Raw genomic sequence first — 19,993 nt, 5'->3', positions numbered from 1 at the left:
AAAAGCCTTTACATTTGATAGGATCCTCATGACTTTCACTCCTAGGGTTGAGAGGTCAATTATTATCTTCTTATAGATAAGAAAACCGTAGCTCAGAGGACTCGGAGAGATTCTAAGGACATGCAATGTTAAGCCCGAAAGACACTTGCATTCTCCTGACTTTAGTCTACAGTACTTTAACTTAGAAGAAACCAAAGAGGAAAAATTTTCATTCAGACAGCGTATTGGTTCCAGCCAGGTTAACAGAAGAGAAGCATCCAGGGTGGAAGTCAGCCCAGAAGCCTAGCAGGTGGCCTTTTGTTTGGCTGTGGTCTGCTTTTGAGAAGCAGCTGGCTGTTCTGTACTCCGTTGTCTTGTGTTTATCGTAGGCCCTTGTAGGATATTATGGCCTCTATCCTTTCAGGCTGAATCTGCCATCGTGGGCCCTACTTTCTAGCCTTAGATCTCTAGCCATTTGCCACACTGTCACTAACCACATTATCTGGGACTGTCACTAGCCACATCACCCTTTGTCTCCAGAATAAAATCTACTCCCCCTACCTTTTTATTATTATAATTTTGAGGTAACAACGCTTTTTAAGATTGGGGCGCCTGGGTGGCTCAGTCGGGTAAGCGGCCGACTCTTGGTTTAGGCTCAGGTCATGATCTCACAGTTTGTGGGTTCGACCCCCACACTGGGCTCTGCGCGGTGGGTGCAGAGCCTGCTTGGGATTCTCTCACTCCCCCTCTCTGCCCTTCCCCCACTGTCTCTCTCTTTTGCTCAAAATAAATAAATAAACTTGAAAAAAATTTTTAAAAAAAGTTTTCAGGGAATCATGAAAGCAAGATTTCCATTGCCATTTTCTTTAGATTTCCTGGGATTTAGTGACTCTTGAAATTGTGCAATCCACGGTTTGCCTGGACCTCTCTCTGCAGGGTAGAGATAATGGGTCTTAAGCAGTGAGGAGCCACATAACTGGACTGCCCTCTGGTTTCTTTCCAGCTGCACCCAGCTTCTCACCCCACGGAGCCTCCTAATTGACACATCAGTTGGAGTGGGTCTTGTGGATAATGCACCCACGCCTTTGTAGCAAATGACGCAGAAATAATCTGTGCTTAAAAAACAAAAAACTGTAGAACATGTGCCCAGATTTCCAACTCATTTCCTCTTTACTTTTATAACTACATCATCTTCCAGCCCACCACCAGCTGCGAAAATAAAAGTGCTTTCTCCCATATTTAAGGATGATTTTTGTGCTTAGAATGATTTTCTGGGGGTGAAGGAAACTTGACCAACGTGACCAGCAGATGTTTGAAGTGATGGATGGAACTGAGGCCGAGCCTGACGACTCGGCCCAGTCTTTGGGATAATGTGCCCAGCTTCTCCCCCTAGCGACCGTTTAGCGCATTGCACAGTCAGAGCCGACTGAATGTGGATATATTGCACCAGCTAATGTCTGTGCTCTGGTTTTAGAGATGAGTATGAAGAAGATGGATTCTGTCAGCCATACAGAGGGATTGCATGTGCAAGATTTATTGGCAACCGCACTGTCTATATGGAGTCTTTGCACATGCAAGGGGAAATAGAAAATCAGATCACAGGTAAGTAACGCCAATGACATTGTATTGATACCTTGTATAACTTTTTCTCACTGAAAGTTTTCTTGAGCTCTTCTTTTAACAAAGGATAAATGGTTAGGGGTTGGAGGTTAGAAGCACAGGCGTTAGGAGCAGGACCACAAAGAAGCCTGAGATACGATCTCTGTGCTCTGGAATGTGCATTACAATACTTTATTGAAGGTTATTGCTCTTAGAGGGAAAAGATGCTCTGAAAAGTCTTTCATTTATTCAAACACTCCATAAATATTATTAGTGTTTCTGGTATATCAGGTACTGGGCTGGGCGCTGGGGACACGATAGTGTGGTAAATAAGCCAGGTTACATCTCTGCCCTCAAGGAGCTTACTATTTGGAAACAACATTGTGTAGACTAAAAGTCCCGTAAGTGCTAAAACAATTTAAAGTCCAGAATTCTGGATGCCATTACTGTGACTGTGAGGAAATCTCGTATTCTCCATGAAAGTCTCTTCATCTGTGAAGTGAGTGATAAGACAAGATGATCATATGTCTCTTCCTGCTCTAGCCTTCTATATTTTACCCCTCATTTTTCTGAATTGAAAGTATCTTTTGAATCTAATAGTGAAGCACTTCCTAGAATGCAGGAGTGAAGTAATATAGGCCACCTTGTACAATTTTGCACCCCTGGTTCTGGTGGTTATAGTGGCCTTGAACTACTGCATTAGTGTGGTGATGCCTTAGTGCCACGTACCCTTTCAAGCCATTAAAATTGCCCTTATGAGAATCTGATAAGCTGTCAGTGTTAGCAAATAAAAATACAGAACACCCAGTTATATTTTAATTTCAGATAAACAGTGGATAATTTTTTAGTATGCGTGTGTTCCAAATATTTATCTGAAATTGAAATGTAACTAAGTGCCTTGTAGTTTATTTATCTGGCAACCTTAGGATTTATGAGGCAAGAACAAACCTGAGGCAGGCACACAGAACAGCAAAAAAGTCTAGAAACTATGTCCTATGAGGAATTTGAAGGCACTAAGAGAGGCCCAAGGGAGCTATTCAACCAGGAGAAGCAACCATAGAAAGCTGTAGTTGCCTTGCTAAAGACCTCAGGCTCTCAGGAGGAAGGACTCTGTGAAACTCCAGAGAGCAGAAGCAGGACTGATGGGAGGGGCTGTTGAAGGCACATTTTAACTTAACATAAGAACATTTTGACATACTCTTCACTAAGTATTCACAAAAATAAATGGGAGTTCCAATGTAAATGTTTCATCACCCATCTATGATGAGGTAGAAACTCTTGTCAATGGAGGTTTGCAAAGGGACACTAGTACTGTTTTTATACATGGATGCCAAACTGGATAAGAGGTTAGGCTAACTGACCACTAATACACACACTGCAACCACTGAGTTGTGCTTTTTTGAGAACCTCCAAGAGAAATGCCTCATTTTCAGAAGATGAAATAGAAAGTATTCAAGCCACAAGAAATTAGACAAGTTCCCCAAAGTCATCCAATTCAGAGGCAAGACACAGATCTAAATCCTGTGATCAGCCTCAGCCGCCGCATAAAGCAAGTCCTGCCCTGCAGCTGTCAAATGTTTTAGAAGCTGCACAAAACTAATAAAACGTACCGGATGAAACACAAAGTTCTTTGCTTTGTAGTAAAAATGAAAAATATATTGTGCTTTAACCTAATTAATTCTTTTTATTAGGAAATGGTACATATGTAACTTAATCCTGTTTTTTTAACTTTGTAGTCAAAATGATTTTTTTTCAAGCCAGTGAAAGTAAGCTGCCTGGACATCTGAACTGAATCTCTTCTTGGCCTTGTCTATTTGAGCACAGCGGATTCCTTCCAGTGTGTGTTTATATCTGATATCTGTTGACTAGATAACCGAAGGAGATAAACCCTGGCCCCTGGGAGTTAATAACTGTGTTTGTTTTCCAGCTGCCTTCACCATGATTGGCACCTCCAGCCACTTATCTGATAAGTGCTCTCAGTTTGCCATTCCTTCCCTGTGCCACTATGCCTTCCCGTACTGCGACGAAACCTCATCCATCCCTAAGCCCCGGGACTTGTGTCGCGATGAATGTGAAATCCTGGAGAACGTCCTGTGTCAAACAGAGTACATTTTTGCAAGATCAAATCCCATGATCCTGATGAGGCTGAAACTACCAAACTGTGAAGATCTCCCCCAGCCGGAGAGCCCCGAAGCCGCAAACTGCATCCGGATTGGAATTCCCATGGCGGATCCCATAAATAAAAGTAGGTGACTCTTGACCTTCTGTGCTGCCTGGGGGCCAGCAACCCCATGGCACAGTGAAAACTGGACCTTTATCTGTAGTAATGATTCATATTGGTAGTCAGATTACCTTCCGATGGGCTAAATACTGTGTGGGGGCTGAGCATTCAGTGGTAGATTACATGCAGTAACTATCTTTAAGAAGCTTCATGAAGAGAATACATTTTTATTTTTATTTTTTAATATTTATTTTTGAGACAGAGAGAGAGAGAGAGCATGCAAGCAGGGGCGGAACAGAGAGAGACAGACAGGGGATCCGAGGCAGGTTCTGCGCTGACAGCAGCGAGCTCCATGTGGAGGTCGAACTCACGAACCAGGAGATCACAACCTGAGCCAAAGGCAGAAACTCAACCCACTGAGCCAACCAGGCACCCCGATAATAAATGTTTAAATATAGTTGTTGGTTCCTCAATGACTTAAATAGAATTACCGTATGACCCCGCAATGCCACTCGTGGGTAGACACTCAGAGAATTTCAAATAGGTGTTCAAACAAAAACTTGTGTGTTAAGTGTTCATAGAGGCTCTATACACAATGGCTAAAAGGTAGAAACAACCCAAATGTCCAGCAGTGGATGAGTGGCTAAACAAATTGTGGTGTACCTATAGAATGAAATATTATTCATCCATAAAGAGGAATAAAATCCTGTTACATGCTACAGCATGGCTGAAACTTAAGAAAAGTATTACGTAAGTGAAAAAGGCCAGACGCCATTGTGTGATTCCTTTTATATGAAATATCCAGGAAAGACAAATCCATAGAGATAGAAAGCAGATTAGTGGTTGCCAGGGACCAGGGGAAGGGGGTGTGGGGAGGGACTGCTAAATGAGTATAGGGTTTCCTTTGAGATGATATACAAGTGTTGTGGAATGAGATAGTGGTGAAGGTTGCACAATGTTTTGAATCTTCTAAAGACACTAACGGTAAATTTCACGATATGTGTATTGTACCACAATTTTAAAAATATATACATGGGGCTTGCCTCTCTCCACTGTCTTCTCACCTCTGTTCCTCTGTAATTTTCCATTTACCTAGAGTTAAGTTTTACTGGTAATTTTTTAGTTTCCTTTTGGTATTTAATATTATTCTATTAGTTAAATGAGTTAATGCATCTAAAATGCTTAGAACTAGGCTTAGCACATAATAATAGTGATATCTTCATTACTATTATTATTACTATTATTTTATCATTACCCCTCCAGATTTTAATTTCAACTTAATGGATTTTTACAGTGCTTTCAAGTAAGTGCCATGGTGGTCACCTGGGAAGAGGATTTGCTTTTCACGAATATCCAGTGCATCAGCACACAGTGGCCCCAACTCCTGTGAGAAACTCATAATTCACTGCTCCTGACGAACATTTGCTGGGAACTAGGTTCTTTATCACACGATTCACGTCTAAAGACATCAAGCAGAAATGGAAAGAGCAGTTCAGCTTGAACCTTTCCTGAGCCATTCACTAGGAAATTACTCCTGTGCCCCCAGTTCTGATTTTTTTTTCTGTGTTCAGTATTAAAAATGCATGTGGAGGACTGGTTTTATTCCTGAAGCATAAGCTTTAAATCCTCCCAGGAATGTAACTGTGAGGCAGGACCTATGTCCCAGCCCAGCAAGCAGGGAGACTGCCCACATGGCCCCTGACCAGCAGGGAAGCCTTAGCCATGAGCTTAATTGCACGTCTTCCCTCCAGAAACTGCGGGCTGGAAGTTCCAGCATCTCCTGTTTCTTGCTCTCAGTTTGGGCCTTTCTCTTCTGTTTTTCAGACCACAAGTGCTATAACAGCACAGGTGTGGATTACCGGGGGACCGTCAGCGTGACCAAATCAGGGCGCCAGTGCCAGCCGTGGAATTCTCAGTACCCCCACACGCACACCTTCACCGCTCTCCGTTTCCCAGAACTGAACGGAGGCCATTCCTACTGCCGCAATCCGGGGAATCAGAAGGAGGCCCCCTGGTGCTTCACCTTGGATGAAAACTTTAAGTCTGACCTGTGTGACATCCCAGCATGTGGTAAATGCCTTTAATGTATTCAGTCACCTTTAAAAATCCCCTCTTCATCCCCCCACCCCCCACCCCCCCCCCCCGCCCCACACCCCCCACCCCGCCCTTAGGAGAGTCTATGAGGGGCAAAGGAGATGGATAGTGTTTGTTTGGTCTCAAACTGGGTTTCTAAGACAGGTAAACCTTGCTGTTTCTACATAAAACACCTTTTAGGGTACCAATGCACACTCTCGGGGAGGAAACTGCCTTATTCCCGCAACCATTGTGGTTCGTGGGGAAAATGGGGCAGGCGTGAAACCACTTGTCACAGTCATTTATGTAGTAAAAGATATTACCTGCAATGGTCCATGTCGAAGTGCACCCATTTAGCACAACAGGTGTATTGGAAGCAGAAAGAGAACTGTTTTCCCTGTGTTGTTAAGAACACCCACAAGGTAGGATGAATCTATAGCCATTACTCAGTCATCCAGGACAGAGTGTAGATAAACTGTGTCTTCTGTGTCATCCTTTTATGCTGCAGAAGTGTGGAAAGAAAATGAAATACCTGAATCAGTTTTTTGTTTTCTGTTTTTTGTTTTTTTTGTTTTTTGTCTAGAAAAAATATTTGGAGGGTAGGAGAAAGACCATGAAAGCAAGGGTGAAACCTGGAGTTTGGGACTGTTTTGGAACTGACTCATCTTCCTGGTCCTTCTTCTCATAGATGATGTCAACTGGGTTTCCCCAGCATAGAGGGAGAGTACGATGTCACTGCAGGAAAAGCCATAACAATAACAGGGACCTAATAATGATATCCACCTAGGAGGATGAATGAGTTGTTAACTGAAAAATTCTAGGAAATCTGGAAGATAGTAAATGCTTAACAAATATTATCTATTATAATTATTGTCTGGGCAGTATATAAAGAGGAATCTACTCTAATTAGTATCAGTCTACATAAGGAATGTTTGCTCTGAGTTTAGCAAATATTATTTGAGAGCCCACTGTGGAAGAGGGGGTTTGAAAGAGAAATAAAATGTGATTCACATTACAATCACAATGCAGTGTGTATGATACAATAGAAGCTAGCACAAATGTTATGGAACAAAGAAGAGGAAGCTAAAACATACTAAAGAGGTCCATAGGAAGAAGTAATAAAAATGTTAAAAAGAAACCTTAGTGATGAAAATTTGGGAAACTTATTTTATAATTTCATTCTTATGTGTTACTTGTTACCATAGTGTCTTCTCTTGCAAAATGGTTTTATGGGTGCTTAAACATGCCAAGTTTGAGAAGGAGGTGACCAGACCCCTTTTGTGGTCTGGACTTTAAAATGCCTTCATATGCAGCATAAAGAACAAATTATGATGTAAAACTCTTCCAGAGCCACCACTGGAAACTTCAAAGCAAATTATCCTGTATTTTTTAAATGGTTTGCCCTTAGTAACTCATGACTTTTCCCACATGCTATATTCAACATTAATAGGAGAGGAATAAAAATAAAATGTAGATTTATAATCATTTACTTAGTTTCCACCTCTTCTCTTAAACTAGTTAAGGTACAAAGATCTGTAAGAGAGTCAAGGATAAAAGCAACACTCACTGAGCACCTTCCATGTGCCAGGCATGATACTTGGGGTTGTCATGGGCTTTATTTATGTGACAAGTTTTTTTTTCAAGTTTATCTATTTATTTTGAGAGAGACACAGTGCAAGCAGGGGAGGGGCAGAGAGAGAAGGAGAGAGAGAAAATCTTGGTAGGCTCTGTGCTGCCAGCTGCAGAGCCCGACACAGAGCTAAAACTCACAAACCACGAGATCATGACCTGAGTTGAAACCAAGAGTCAGTCGCTTAACTGAGCCACCCAGACATCCCTGTGACAGGTATTTTATTAACCCTATGTTGCTGGTAAATGGCAGGTCTGTCTGACTCTAAGCTCACCTTCTTGCTACTCTACCATGATAATTCAGAATACTGATATGTGTCCTCAGGGAAACCAAATGAATTGTTTTAAGGAAGAAACACATTGTTCACTCCACTCTGGGTAAATGCTCTTCTCCTTTAAATGACTTCTGACCCTTGATTTCCAACAAACGCCCCACAGAAGAAGGGAGATAATTTGTTCATAAACTGGAAAATTTGTTGATTAGCTGATTCGAGCTCTATTACAATTAGTTTAGTATAGTCAAGGCTCTAAGTTCTATCTAAAAAGTACCGTTTTCATGTCAATGACCTTCCTGAAGCAATCAGACCAAATACACACTCTGAGGGATAAAAGAAATCCTTGAACAGTCTTTCAGACAGGACAGAGAGAGAAAGATCACCTACATCTACAGAACACTTACCAGGTGCCTGCACAGTGCCCCATGCTTTACATATTTGTATGCATTTAAAACTCATAACCACCCTGTGGGGTAGGTGTTATTAATGTAGTCCACTGAGGTTCAGAAGGACTAAAGGACTTGTCTAAATCACACAAATGGTGAGATTAGACCTTGGACTCTCATCTATCTACGTATAGCTCTGACCAAACTCAAAGCTCATGCTCTTTTCCCAAACACTCTGCTATCTCCCATTTAAAGATTTTTCAGAAATAAATAAAAGAATAACAATAGGCCTCACCTCTGAATTCCAGTATGTAGATTTTCATAATATGATAGGACATCGAAAAGTGTTCCCTTGCCAATAAGGAAATCCATCGTGGTATTACTCTGTATTATTACAGTATTAATCAGTACAGTGATGTTAGAAACCCTCAGGGTATTTCTCTCTGAATATCAATCAGCGGAGGACACAGTTAACATTCTGATGACTGGTTAGGTCTAGTCATGTGAGATAGATTTAGAACGTTAAGCCTAGAGAAGACGAGGCAGTTTTCACCACTTACAATAATAATTTTTATTAAAAAGAACGTTTTCATTTCATTTTGAAAGAAAACAGTTCCTTTTGAATTCTTCAAGCCAAGCCACAAAGACATCCATTAAAGACACTGGGAACACTTGACATGTGATCTGGAAGCAGCTGCTGAGAGGCCAGTGGCTCCCCCGTGTGGGAACTAAAAAAGAAAACAGGCTGGCATCAGCTGTTGTGCCCAGGCAAGGCTTCTCAGAATTGCCCCTGGATAGACCACCTCTAGCAACCTAATCATAATAGCATCCCACTTTGATAACACTTCTTTAGGGCAGTTGATTTTTTTTCTCTTTTCATTCTTACACAATTATGAAAGATAAAGTAGGAATTTCCTGCCCTCTTTCACCATATGAGTAAATCAAGGCCCAGGGAAGTGGTAAGACTTACCCAAGACCACAAATCAACTAATAGAAACTAGGTCTGCTATGTCTAGGACACTTACTGCTCTTTGTTCTATACCAGTGCTTCCCAATCGGCAGAAGTTTTGCCTTCTGGGGAACATTTGGCAATGTCTCAAGATATTTTGGTCATCACTCCTGGGTGGGGTTGTGAGATGCTACTGGTGTCTACTGGGTGGAGGCCAGAGAGGCTGCTAAACACCCTTCAATGCACAGAATGACCCACACAAAGAATTATCCAACCCAAAATGTCAATAGTGCCAGGATTGAGGAACCCTGAGACTGGATAGGAATTATACAATTTAGACTATAGAATATAGTATATTATATATATTATTAAAAATTATAAAATTTAGGGGCGCCTGGGTGGCTCAGTCGGTTAAGCGTCCGACTTCATCTCAGGTCAAGATCTCGCGGTCCGTGAGTTCAAGCCCCGCATCAGGCTCTGGGCTGATGGCTCAGAGCCTGGAGCCTGCTTCCAATTCTGTGTCTCCCTCTCTCTCTGCCCCTCCCCAGTTCATGCTCTCTCTCTGTCCCAAAAATAAATAAACGTTAAAAAAATTTTTTAAAAATTATACAATTTAAACTATAAAATAATAATAACATTAGGGGCGCCTGGGTGGCTCAGTTGGTTAAGCATCCGACTTCAGCTCAGGTCATGATCTCACAGTCCGTGAGTTCGAGCCCCACGTCAGGCTCTGTGCTGACAGCTCAGAGCCTGGAGCCTGCTTCGGATTCTGTGTCTCACTCTCTCTCTCCCCTGCTCATGGTCTGTCTCTCTCTGTTTCAAAAATAAATTTTAAAAAACATTAAGAAAATAATAATAATAATAACATTAAACAGGAGTGCCTGGGTGACTCAGTTGGTTAAAAGTCCAACTTCATCTCAGGTCATGATCTCACGGTTCGTGAGTTCAAGCCCCACATCAAGCTCACTGCTTTCAGCACAGATCCCTCTTCAGATCCTCTGTCCCCTCTCTCTCTGCCACTTCCCTGCTAGTTTTCTCTTCAAAATAAATAAATAAACTTAAAAAAACAATAGCATTAAACAGCAGTTGCCATTTATTGAGTGTTTATAATGAGCCAAAGACCGTGCTAAGAGTTTTTTAATGCATTATCTCATGTATAATAGTTCTGTAATCCAGTGAGTTGCATTTTATTCTACCCTAGAAGAGAAAACAGAGACGTAGAGAGGTGAAATAACTTCCAAGGCCACATGGTTAATAAGAAATGAACTCAGGACTCAAACCTATAGCTGGTCTTGTGTACTCTATGATTTATGTATGTGTGTATCTGTATATACAGAGAGAGAGAGAGAGAGAGAGAGACTGAGGGTAACTTTTCATCTTACAATGAGTTGAAATCGTGTGGGGCAGATTTGAAATGAGTCCTTTCCCTTTTCCCTCTGAAAATGGGATGGAATCTCATGGGAATGTTCCTGCATTCTTTAGTTAAGTAAAAGTTGAGGAGATTTCAAAATCTCCATGTGGTTTCTCATTTTCCTACTGATAACTTTTGTTTTCGTTTCAACCAAGTAAGGCTAAAAGGAGTTGAGGCCTAATTAAATGCAGAATGTGAGCATTTGTTGTACTTTCTAGAATAAAGGCATTTGAGAACAGTCTGCCACAGACCGTTTTATCTGCAAACTTTCGCTTTAAGACAGAACATAAAATTAAACACAACCAAATATGTTTGCTGTGAATTCTGGGAATTGGTTAGGACTCTGTGCATGTGCCCAAGCTAGTGCTTGGAGGAAGTGACAGGACAAAAGATAGTTTGGGCGAGACCTGACCTCCCATCCTCCCTGTCTTTTCCTCCCTATCCCAGGCATCTAACAACAACTCGAACAGTTAATTAGTTATTTAGTCACTCACTGAAACCAGTTTGTGTTGGGCTTCTACTATGCTTCAGACTTTGTGAACAGGGTAGATCAAAGCATGCCCTCCTGTAGCCTACAATCTAGTGAAAGAATCTGATGGAAAAAGTATGAATCACGTTAAACACTGTCTTATAGCTCTGAACATTCATGTACGCTGTTACATGCTTGGCATTTTAGTGATGACTGTGGTCTGTCGAACACTGTGCCAGGTTCCTTAACACCAGCATCTGGCCTGGGACTTAGCTGATGTTTAATAAAATGTGTTGAATTAATGAATCCTCATAATAACCACAGGATAAAGGTATCCTCTCCGTTTTACTGATGGAGAAGCTGAGGCAATGTTGTTTTTACTACAGCCAAGATTCAAACCAGGTCCACAGGATTCTAGGTCCAGTCTTCTGTTCACCATGGCACAGTTATCTTAAAGTACAAATTCTAGGTTATTCAGAGGAATAAACGATGCTTTATCATTTTCCTCCTTCTTTTGATCACTATGAACTATCTAGGTCTTTGGGATGCTGTCCATTGATTTTCTTATTTGCAGCTCCACACATGCAGGAGTAGGGCCCCAGCCAGGAAGTCATCTACTCTGAGAGACCCTAGGTGCTCCACTCAGCCTCAGCCCTGATGAGGACTAGCTCCCCCAGCAGCTCCACGCAGGGCTCGCAATGTTTGCCCATTTCCCGTTAAATCCACCTCTCCTCCCTTCCCGGCAGCCCCACGTCCCCAGTCCTCAGAGTTGGCCATTTTCCCTGAGATCCTGCCTGCAAACCTTCATTCACTACGCCTTTACCTCTAGTCACTGTGGCCACCTTCCAAGCCAAATACTGTGGGTTGGGTGGAAACTACGTCGAAAAAGAAACATTTGCCTATGTTCTTTCCAACTGGCACCTAGGCACACCTCCCAGGTTCACAGTTTCACTGTAGCCCTTATCATTGCTTTTCTATGCAGCCCTGGGGGCAGATCCATGGAAAAGGCCTGTTTCTCTGGGAGCAGCTTTTGCATGATCTGACCATTTGACTTTGGCTGTATTCTACCGCAAGACTTACGTTGTCTCTCCCCCAGCTGAGATCTTCTGTTGGTTCCTCTCTCAAATTGTATGGCGAAGCTGAATCTTGATTGTAGTGGTGTTTTCCTCTTCAAACCTCAGTCCTTTATTCTACTGTAGATTAAGTCTAGAGGCCACATTTCTTCCGCCAGCCAGGCTAGCACGTCTGAGAGACCTCTACCAAACAACTAGAACTTCCAAGCAGCGGTATTGTTTTAGTCCTCAACCAGTTTCACCATAGAGTGCCCAATGATAAAAAAAAAAAAAATTAGTGGGCCATTTGGCTCCATTTGCAGTTTTCATACCTGGCCTATTACTTTTGTATTTCCTTTTAAGTCCTTGGCTTGCAACAGTTTGCCAAAGGGCACATTGCCCAGTTCTGTGCCTGAATAGCCCTGACTTGTCCCATAACCTTACAAACACCCGCCCTGGGTTCTGCTTTGTCACAAACCATTTTCTACAATGTGGTGGTTTACAGTTCGGGGCAAGGCAGATGTTTTCCAGATTGCGAACACTGCAGTTTTTAACTCACTCTGTCAGCAGCCTTCTCCCATATTTCATAGAAGACCTGTTGTAAGGCAATTTGTCTTTCAGCCATTTCTTCAAACCAAAATTGAACATTACAGTGAATTGGATGGTGGGGAGGGGGAACGGAGGGAGGAATAGAGCACTGCTTTGTATGGTTTGAAGTTTTCCGGAAGAGTTATTTTTATGCTACAGAGATTTTCAAGATGTACTTTATTCTCCAGTCTCTATACATTTTCGACAAAGTAAAGAACAATAGTTACCCAAAACTTATAACTAAGTCATGTTCCATAAACATTTTTAACCATAAATTAATTTTTCTCAAAGGTATTTTTATTGTTCTCAAAATACATTGAGTCATGTACCCTGTGTGTCTGCTGCTCCAGCAATAAGCTCTGGGAAGCTTTTAACTCTTTTGGCCCACCACCATGCCAATGGGAAGGGCTCCTGGTCACTTTAACCCTTTGGTGACAGAATTCTGATACAACACCACAGTGATCTCTGCTATTGGCTTTGTATCAGCCAAGATTCTGGCAGAAAGCAAAAGGGACAAGCAGACACACTATGGAGAACTTCATAAAGAGACCGTTTATGAAGGTGTTGGCAGAATTAGGAGAAACCAATAAGGTGAAGGACCCATGGCTAGCAGAAGTGGGAGGCATTATCCAAGGCTTGAGGAGTCAAACGAATGATTGGTTACCTTACCTTGTGGAACACAGCTGAGGCTGGAGAGAGGGCTGTTCAAAGGCTCTGGCCTTTAATAGAGGGAGGCAGTCAATCCTCTGCAACTCAGCAAGGGGAAAGCCTGGGAACAAACATGTGAACCATACTCTTCTTGCCCTGGGCAGTTCTTCTTGTCCTGCCAATGTCTCCCATTGGCTGAACCTGACTGGAAGCCAGAGGACAAGGGTGCCCACTGATACTGTCCATAGAAGTCAGCCTCAGCATAGAGCTGAGGAGAAAAGACCAATACTGGATCTGAGGACACTCAGGGAAAAATATTCATCACTAACTTTAAATCAGTTACTTTGCAAGAAAGCCAAAAGTACAGTAGGGGTCTAAATAAGGTATGTCAAATCAGATTATAAAATCAGAGAGTTTTGGGAGGAACCATAGAAACTATCCAGGCTCTATTTGACCATTGCCAGAGACCTTCAGAGACAGGGACATCTCACCACACCAAAGAGGTTGTGGGATGGCTCCCACTGCTCAAAGTCTGCATTTGTAAGTCTGAAATCAAAACTTCTATGTGAAATCCCCTCATTTTTAAAAACTGTTGACCACTAACTCAAATTAGAAAAAACAAAAACAAAACTAATAAGGAACAAACCTATGTACTAGATCCAGTTTGTAACCTCTGGTGCATTTATCATCCAAATTCCAAAGTACCTATTACATCCTTCATTTAATTTTTAATTTGGTCTAAAGAGCATGTAGCTCTTCCAACCTTTCCTTACCCATCTTCCTCTTCCTCTGAATGTTTCTTGCTTTTTTAAAGCCCTTCTTAAAAACATGGCTCTTAGAATAGATCTTTTTGGTATTTTTAAATCAGTGAAGGTAGAAAAGGACCATGATATTTTTTATCATTACTCAGTATTGCCAATGAATGTTTTTTTGTTTGTTTGTTTGGTTGGTTGGTTTGTTTTTGTTTTTGTTTTTGTTTTTTTGCTAAAAGTGCCATATATAAAAATTTTTGGAGCAATTTCATTGTGCTATTTCTGGGTCCAACTGAGACTTCAAGTCTTCATTAAAATGTATTAGTCTTCCTTTTTCCTCTTTTCTTTTCTTTTTTTTTTTTTGGTTTTGTTACATAAAAAATTATTTAGTAGATTTGCTTAATCATGGGATTCTTTAAGCAAGAACTCTAACGTAACTGCAAGCTATAATATTTATTTGTAAAATTTCAATTGTTGTTTTTGGGTCATTATTTTAGCCTGTACATTTTATTTCTATACATCTTATTTCTATAATCAGGTATCTTTCCTAGATTTTGGTCATTTTCAAGTTTCATAAACGTATCATCATCAAGCAGTTAATGATAATGTCAAACAGGCAGGTTGGCACAAGCTTAGCTCTCTACAATTTGAGGTTGATTTAATGATTAACCCTTATAGGGTACAGGCACATGGTAAATTTCAAATTTATCTGATGACATTATAATCTAGCCCTCCATCTTAGGTCCATAAGGATATCTTGGGTCTCTTGATCAAATGACTTGCTAAAGTTTAAAGGTGCTTGGTCTCTCACTCTAAAATAATCCTCTCAGAAATGAAAGAGATTTAATTTTATAAAAATGATTGAATTTTGGCACTTAAAGAGTAGCCCAATTAAAAAGTGGGCAAAGGATTTAAACAGACCTTTCTCCAAAGAAGATATACAAATGGCCAACAATATATGAGAAGATGCTCAGTATCATGTGTCATTAAAGAAATGCAAATCAAAACCACAATGAGACATCACCTCACACCCATTATTAGGACCCATTATTTTATAAGAAGAAGAAAAGGAAGAAGAGGAAGAGGAGGAGGAGAAGAAGAAAATAGCACATGTTAGCAAAGATGTGGAGAAATTAGAGCCATTGTTCACTATTGGTGGGAAAGCAAAATGGCGCAGCCATTATAGAAAACAGTATGGATGTTTCTCAAAAAACTAAAAATAGAATTACCATATGATCCAGCGATCCTACTTCTGGATATACATCCAAAGGAACGGAACATAGGATCTCAAAGAAATATTTGTACACCCATGTTCATCACAGCATTATTCACAGTAGCTAAGAGGTGGAAGCAAGCCCATCGATGGATGAATCCATAAAGAAAATGTGGTATTTACATACAGTGGAATATTTTTCAGCCTAAAAAAAGAAGGAAGTTTGACACATGTAAAACCATGGATGAACCTTGAGGACATTTTACTGAGTGAAATAAGCCAGTCATAAAAAGACAAACACTTTATGATTCCACTCATATGAGGTATCTAAAATAATCAAATTCATAGAAACAGAAAGTAGACTGGTTGCTGTCAGGGGCTAGAGGGAGGGATAAGTGCAGTTATTGTTCAATGAGTATAGAGTTTCAGTTTTGCAAGATGAAAAAGTCTTGGAGATCTGTTGTACAACAATGTGCATACACTTAGCACTACTGAACTTACACATGATTAAGATGGTAGATGTTATTAATTTTTTGCCATAATTAAGCTTTTTTCAATTAAAGACAAAAGATTAACCCAACTCTGTCCTTTTATAGAGGAGAAAACTGAGACCATAAGAATTTATAGACACTCCTGGTGAACTCATGTGGATTCTAGTTACTAAGATTTTTCTCAAGTGCTCACCAATGAGTTACTGTCCCTATCTTATTGTGGTTAAAACATTTGCTGAAGAGAAAAAAAAAATGTTAACCACTATGTATGGCCAATCATAGTCTTTTTAAGAATTAATTTGAAAATATATAAGGCAATAGGTGATATACTTAGTATTTTCATCATTAAATCAAGAGACCACCTAATGGTGGACCCAGCCTGCCAACTAAGGGCCTAGTTACCCCCTTTGCTCCTATGACTTCCAGGAATGTGCTTAAATATCACTGGTGTGGGCTCCTATCTGCTACAGACCCACTTATTTTGTAGTTTTCAACTAATAAATGGTAGCAATTCCTGTTTTTTTCTATGATTTTTATTTCTTTTCAGACAAGATTATAATTTAACTTGTTTATTTTATTTTACTTTATTTGGAATCCTAAGGTTCTGTAAGACTTCTTCCCACCTTTGCCGTATTTAAGATCTAAGAAATTTTTTGTTTTAACTCAAAGTAATATCCCAGGTGATGTTTCACTTTATAAAAGTACCTCTTGAATAAGAAGTCATGTTTACCTTGTTTTAAGCCTCAGGATAAGAAAGGAGTATTTTCTCCATTATATTTAATTACTAATCAAAGTATTGAATATCTTTGTAAAAATAAAAATAGGAATGTCAGATGTGAACTCTGATACCAAATTGTTGATTTTTAAAAGGAAATTAATCATGTGATCCAGACTAAATAGTTGGTTTCAAAAATCTCAAGTATTTAACTTGATGTAACTAATATGTGCATTTAACTTTTAAACAGTTATTTCAAAGTATTAAAAATCTTCACCGTTCTAATTTTCAGCCAGTTTCCTTTGTAATGCACTGAAGGTGTCCATTACCCTGTAAAGTGAATAGTAAGAATAGTGTCCATTGTTCTAATGTGATCTGTTTAATAGTGTGATTCCCCACCAGATATTAGCCCTCATTAAAGGGAACCTTGGAATCTTTTTTTTTTTTTTTTTTTAAATTTTTTTTTTTTAACGTTTATTTATCTTTGAGACAGAGAGAGACAGAGCATGAACGGGGGAGGGTCAGAGAGAGGGAGACACAGAATCCGAAACAGGCTCCAGGCTCTGAGCTGTCAGCACAGAGCCCGACGCGGGGCTCGAACTCACGGACCGCGAGATCATGACCTGAGCCGAAGTCGGCCGCTTAACCGACTGAGCCACCCAGGTGCCCCGGGAACCTTGGAATCTTAAGGAGAATAATGAAAAACAATTCCATATGGTATTTTAATTTGTATTAGTAATAGAATTTTGAAGGCATAAAAGCATCGAAGGGAGACAGCCTTGCATTCCAACCCAGACCCTACTACTTTCTAGCTTTGTCAAATTATTTGTTCTTTCTTAGCCTTCTTTTACCTGCATGTAAAATCGAGAACATCGAGTACCTGATTAAAGTAATGAATACAAATGATAGGCTGTTCAAAGAAGGTGAGCAAATGTTCATTTTCTAATTTTCCATGAGTAGGGTTAGTTGTTCTGTGGAAAGCTTTTATATAAAGTTTTTTGAACCAGACTGACTCCCTTCTGGCCTAATGCAGAGAGAGGTGTGTGTGGGACAGTGAGTGTGCTGTATCACAGGTTTACAACCGGTCTAAATTTGTTTTCTGTCACTTCCAACATGGCCACATATTGTTCTGCTTGATTATTTCACTTGGCAAAAAGACACTGTGGGTTCGTTTGCATATCCTCAGTGTAATCAGAAGGAGCCAAGTTTGACTGTGTTTAAAGATCCGGCTTCTTGAAGTTTGTTCTCCTGCAGACCCACAGGGGGATTTGTCCCAGACCTCCCATTTACAATCAAAGGTGTTCCGTAAATAATCTGATACAGAATGAGTACAGAATAGAACTCTTTTGTTTGCTAGACAGGTGAGATCCCTACTTTCTCTTGTTGCTAAAAATCTGGGCCAGAAAAATGACTAGCATTACATGAGTACTAAATTAACCTCATTCCTTTTGTAATCATTACCCTTATAATGATTTCACTGAAAATCCAAGAATAACAAGAGGGACCCCCCCCACACACACACACCAGGGTACTGAGAAATTTGAAAGTGTTTTTATAATGTTAATAGTCATAGCATCCAACAACTGTGTGGCAGTTTTCAGTTTTCTGCAGTTTTGTCATGAACGTCATCTCTCACATGAAGCAAATAAGATTGGTAGAGCAAATTATCATTCCCCTTGAATAAATGAGGAGGTGAAGGTCAGAAAGTTTGTTTCCTGCTTAAGGTTATTTTGAATTTCCAGCCCAAAGTTTTTATCTCTGAATCCTTTTCTACTCTAAGGATAAGGGATAAACATCGACTGATTTAGTTTTAACAGGTACTAGAGTAATACTTTCCGTGTTACTTCATTTACTGTTCACAACAATTCTGTGAAATAGGTATCACTGGTCTCATTTTATAGATGAGTTCACGCAGAGAGGCTAAGTGCCTAATGAAAGTTACATAGATGATGACAAAGTCGGTCTTCAGAGGTTTCTGAATCTAAGTCATACACTTCATTTATTCTGCCACACTGTCTCTAAAGTGTCTATAGATAGACAGATCTTAGATAGATAATCTATTCTAGATCTATTATATTCCTGTTATAGAAGATCCATCTGCTATGCCCTGTGGTTAACACTTTTCCATGTGATTTCTTTTTTATGTTTATTTATTTTTGAGAGAGAGACAGAGAGAGAGAGAGAGCAAGCAGGGGAGGGGAAGAGAGAGGGCGGCAGAGGATCTGAAGCAGGCTCTGCACCAACAGCAGAGAGCCCAAAGCAGGGCTCGAATTCACAAACTGTGAGATCATGACCTGAGCAGAAGTCAGATGCTCAACTGACTGATCCACCCAGATGCCTCTCCATGTGATTTCTTTCTCTCTGTCCACCCACTCGCAGACATGCAGACACAATTGTTACGAAAGCAACTGAGACTGAGTTCCAAAGACAAGAATGACTACAATGGTCTCCAGAGATGCCTGGCTTATACGTTTACCTGCCACTGTATATAAAGTGGGGAGTGCAAAGGCAGCACATCTAGCAAAGCTTCTGTGTCATTCCCCACCTTTCAGACCTCCTGCCTCCTTCTTACCTCTGTGAAACCAGAGAAATCCTACCATAAGAAAATGGGTGCCAAACAATAGCCATTGTCAAATTACTGGCAGTGCAGTGGACTTTCTAGAGTAGGAGGTATTACAGCAAGACCAACAGGGGAGGAGTCCTGGCTTTTGAGTTACTAGCCGCATGTCCTGGGGCAAGTCACTTAACCACTCTGTCCCTCCACTTCCTCACCTATAAAAATAGCCACAAGGATGGCACCTGCCTCATGGGATTGGTTGTGAGGATAAAATTAATGAGTTAATGAAAAGTACTTACCACGGTACCTGGCCCATAGCTAACATGATTTTGTGCTAGAGGACACTCAGTAAATATTAAAGCTGTTATGTTTATTATTCTCGATAAGCATATTTTACTCCTCCCCAAATCCCTCTGAGGGTTAACCCACAGCACAGTCCCAACACCCAGGTTTTGGTGCCCCTCCCTAACTTCATGTATTGAGTCTGTTTATTTATGTAGGGAGAAGGCAATGTGATTTAGTTACTGCTATATCTCACTGAATAATAGGTTCCCAAGGCAGGTGCATGCAAGCAAGAATGATGTATAGTCTATTCTCTTTTATATGTACTAGGGAAGGCCACTGTTTAAAGAGACTTTCTGGGTGTCTCGACCACTCTAGTCATACTTCCCTTGCAGCATTTCTAACAACATATTGTAATTACCTTTTCTCTGTTTTCCTTACCCAACCATGAGCTCCTTAAAGGCGAAGGACATATCGTATTTAATTTTATATCCCCAGTACCTAGAATAGTCCTTGGCAGTAGTAGCTTTTGTTTATTGACTTACTGAACAAGTGGGAAGATGAGTGAATGGATACATGGTTAATTCTATGTTAAGTAAATAATCATCTCTGAATTTTGTGTCAATCTGAATTTTCATACCTTGGATTTTTCTTAAAGCAAGATAACCAATGAGGTTATTGGTGATCAGGGCATGCATTATGCA

The 19,993-nt window shown here is 40.5% G+C and overlaps 1 protein-coding gene across 1 annotated transcript in view; it reads left to right on the top strand.

Moving 5' to 3' along the window:
* ROR1 (receptor tyrosine kinase like orphan receptor 1) overlaps nucleotides 1–19,993 on the top strand; it is a 175,548-nt gene that overhangs the window by 137,567 nt on the left and 17,988 nt on the right. The window contains exons 5-7 of the mRNA XM_047082347.1: nucleotides 1,454–1,581; nucleotides 3,506–3,823; nucleotides 5,624–5,869. Coding sequence (XP_046938303.1) covers nucleotides 1,454–1,581; nucleotides 3,506–3,823; nucleotides 5,624–5,869 — 692 coding nt within the window. The remainder of the gene's footprint in view (nucleotides 1–1,453; nucleotides 1,582–3,505; nucleotides 3,824–5,623; nucleotides 5,870–19,993) is intronic.

The sequence above is a fragment of the Lynx rufus genome, unplaced genomic scaffold, assembly GCF_022079265.1.
Source record: "Lynx rufus isolate CCGP_SWC_20201006 ecotype Redwood Valley unplaced genomic scaffold, mLynRuf1.p SCAF_2, whole genome shotgun sequence".
Taxonomy (NCBI): Eukaryota; Metazoa; Chordata; class Mammalia; order Carnivora; family Felidae; genus Lynx; species Lynx rufus.
The sequence above is the reverse complement of the archived record's forward strand: the minus strand, read 5'-3'. Positions and strand labels throughout refer to the sequence as shown.